The sequence below is a fragment of the Octopus bimaculoides genome, chromosome 28 (genome assembly GCF_001194135.2).
Source record: "Octopus bimaculoides isolate UCB-OBI-ISO-001 chromosome 28, ASM119413v2, whole genome shotgun sequence".
In the NCBI taxonomy this organism is placed as follows: domain Eukaryota; kingdom Metazoa; phylum Mollusca; class Cephalopoda; order Octopoda; family Octopodidae; genus Octopus; species Octopus bimaculoides.
This window is the reverse complement of record NC_069008.1, coordinates 15,307,534-15,310,035: the sequence shown is the minus strand read 5'-3', so window position 1 is coordinate 15,310,035 and position 2,502 is coordinate 15,307,534. Positions and strand designations below refer to the sequence as shown.

Sequence of the window (2,502 nt, the reverse complement as noted above, 5' to 3'; positions counted from 1 at the left end):
TAATGAGTGAAGCATTTAAAGGATAGTAATATGCACAAATTTTAGGGATGTGATAAAGAATAAATTGGGGTTGCAACATTCAAGAAAGAACAGTATGTAGGGTTGTCAGAAAGATGAAGAGTTTTAAGAAAGAAAACCCAAACACTCTAAAATTTCTAGAAATTCTTTAATTTCTTTGTATAAGACATTGGAATCATCATCATCGTTTAACGTCCGCTTTCCATGCTAGTATGGGTTGGAAGATTTGACTGAGGACTGGTGAGCCAGATGGCTGCACCAGGCTCCAATCTGCTCTGGCAGAGTTTCTACAGCTGGATGCCCTTCCTAACCCCAACCACTCTGAGAGTGTAGTGGGTGCTTTTACGTGCCAATCAAGCGGTTTTGGGAATGGCCATGCTCAAAATGGTGTTTTTTACGTGCAGCCAGCACAGAAGCCAGTCAAGGGGTACTGGCAATAACCTCGCTGGAATAATTTTCTGACGTGCCAATAAGGCGATGCTGGTAATGATCATGATCAAATGGTGCTGTTTACATGCCACTGGCACAAAAGCTACACAGCTGCTCTGGAATGATCTCGCTCAGACGGTGCTGTTAGTGCTTCAATGGCACAGGTGCCAGTCAACGAGTATGGTTCAATTACGATTTCGAAATCACTTGCCCCGACAGGTCTTCGCAAGCAGAGTTTAGTGTCCAATGAAAGAGAGGTTGGCAGAGGTGCCAGTCGTCGAATTTGGTTCCATTTCCATTTCAAATTCACTTGCCTCAACAGGTCCTCGCAAGCAGAGTTTAGTGTCCAATGAGGTAAAGATACGAATTAGTGAGCTGGCTACACTTCTGGCAGAGGCCACGGATTATGGTTTCACTTGCCATGCCAGGTCTTCTCACGTACTGTATATTTCCAAAGGTCCAGCTCACTAGTCATTGCCTTGTTGAGGCCTAAAGTTCGGAGGTCATGCTTCATCACATCATACCAGGTCTTCCTGGGTCTACCTCTTCCACAGGCTCCCTCAACCGCTAGGGTGTAGCACTTTTTCACACAGCTATCCTCATCCATTCTCACCACATGTCCATACCAGCGCAATCGTCTCTCTTGCACACCACAACTGATGCTTCTTAGGTCCAACTTTTCTCTCAAGGTACTTACACTCTGTCGAGTATGCACACTGATATTTCACATCCATCGGAGCATACTGGCTTCATTCCTTTCGAGCTTACGCATGTCCTCAGCAGTAATGGTCCATGTTTCACTGCCATGTAGCACGGCGGTTCGTATACATGCGTCATACAGTCGGCCTTTTACTCTGAGTGAGAGGCCCTATGTGACCAGCAAAGGTAAGACCTGGAATATCAAAAGTAAATAAGAAACTACCTTCTACCTTTCTTCCCAGTATGAATATATTTGTGTTTTTGTTAAGTCAGAATTTTCAGAGAGTGATTTACCAGTTATCAGGGATATGGTTTCTCCATTGTATGAATATATTTGTGTTTTGATAAGTGACTACTTCGAGAGAATGATTTACCACAGATATCGCAATTATATGGCTTCTCTCCTGTATGAATACGATTGTGACTTATTAAGCATGCGTTTTGAGAGAATGATTTACCACAAATAGCACAGTGATATGGTTTCTCTCCTGTATGAATACGTTTGTGTGTAGTAAGGCTACTACTTTGAGTGAATGATTTGCTACAAATATCACAAGGATATCGTTTCTCTCCTGTATGAACAAGTTTGTGTGTATTTAATGTACTACTTGTAGTAAAAGAGTTACCACAGATATCACAGTGATATGGTTTCTCTCCTGTATGAATACGTCTGTGACAAGTAAGGCTACTTCTTTGATAGAATGATTTGCTACAAATATCACAATTGTATGGCTTCTCTGCTATATGAATATGTTTGTGTTTTATTAAGGCTGTATTTCCAGAGAACAATTTACCACAAATATCACAGTGATATGGTTTCTCACCTGTATGAATACACTTGTGTGCAGTTAAAACACTACTTTGAGAGAATGATTTACCACAAATATCACAGTGATATGGTTTCTCTCCTGTATGAGTACGTATGTGCTTAGTAAGGTTACTACTTCCAGTAAATGATTTACCACAAATATCACAGTGATATGGTTTCTCTCCCGTATGAATACGTTTGTGCACATTTAACAAAAAACTTTGAGAGAATGAATTACCACAGATATCACAGTGATATGGTTTCTCTCCTGTATGAATGCGAATGTGACTAGTAAGGCTACTTCTTTGATAGAATGATTTGTCACAAATATCACAGTTGTATGGCTTCTCTGCTGTATGAATATGTTTGTGTCTTTTTAAGGCTGTATTTCGAGAGAACAATTTACCACAGATATCACAGTGATATGGTTTCTCTCCTGTATGAATACGAATGTGTTTAGCTAATGTACTACTTTGATAGAATGATTTGCCACAGACATCACAAGGATATGGTTTCTCTCCTGTATGAATACGTATGTGTTTAGTTAA

At 40.4% G+C, this 2,502-nt stretch overlaps 3 protein-coding genes across 3 annotated transcripts in view; all 3 read right to left on the bottom strand.

Moving 5' to 3' along the window:
- The window catches only part of LOC106873058 (zinc finger protein 62 homolog), a 17,114-nt gene that overhangs the window by 7,283 nt on the left and 7,329 nt on the right, over positions 1 to 2,502 (bottom strand). The gene's annotated exons all lie outside the window — the stretch shown is intronic.
- LOC128251145 (zinc finger protein 836-like) overlaps positions 1 to 2,502 on the bottom strand; it is a 49,564-nt gene that overhangs the window by 42,553 nt on the left and 4,509 nt on the right. The gene's annotated exons all lie outside the window — the stretch shown is intronic.
- LOC128251100 (zinc finger protein 85-like) lies at positions 148 to 2,502 on the bottom strand (the record flags this gene model as incomplete). Its single annotated transcript, XM_052977475.1, has 1 exon — positions 148 to 2,502. A coding segment is annotated over one exon (1,056 nt), but the record flags the coding sequence as incomplete, so codon positions are not given.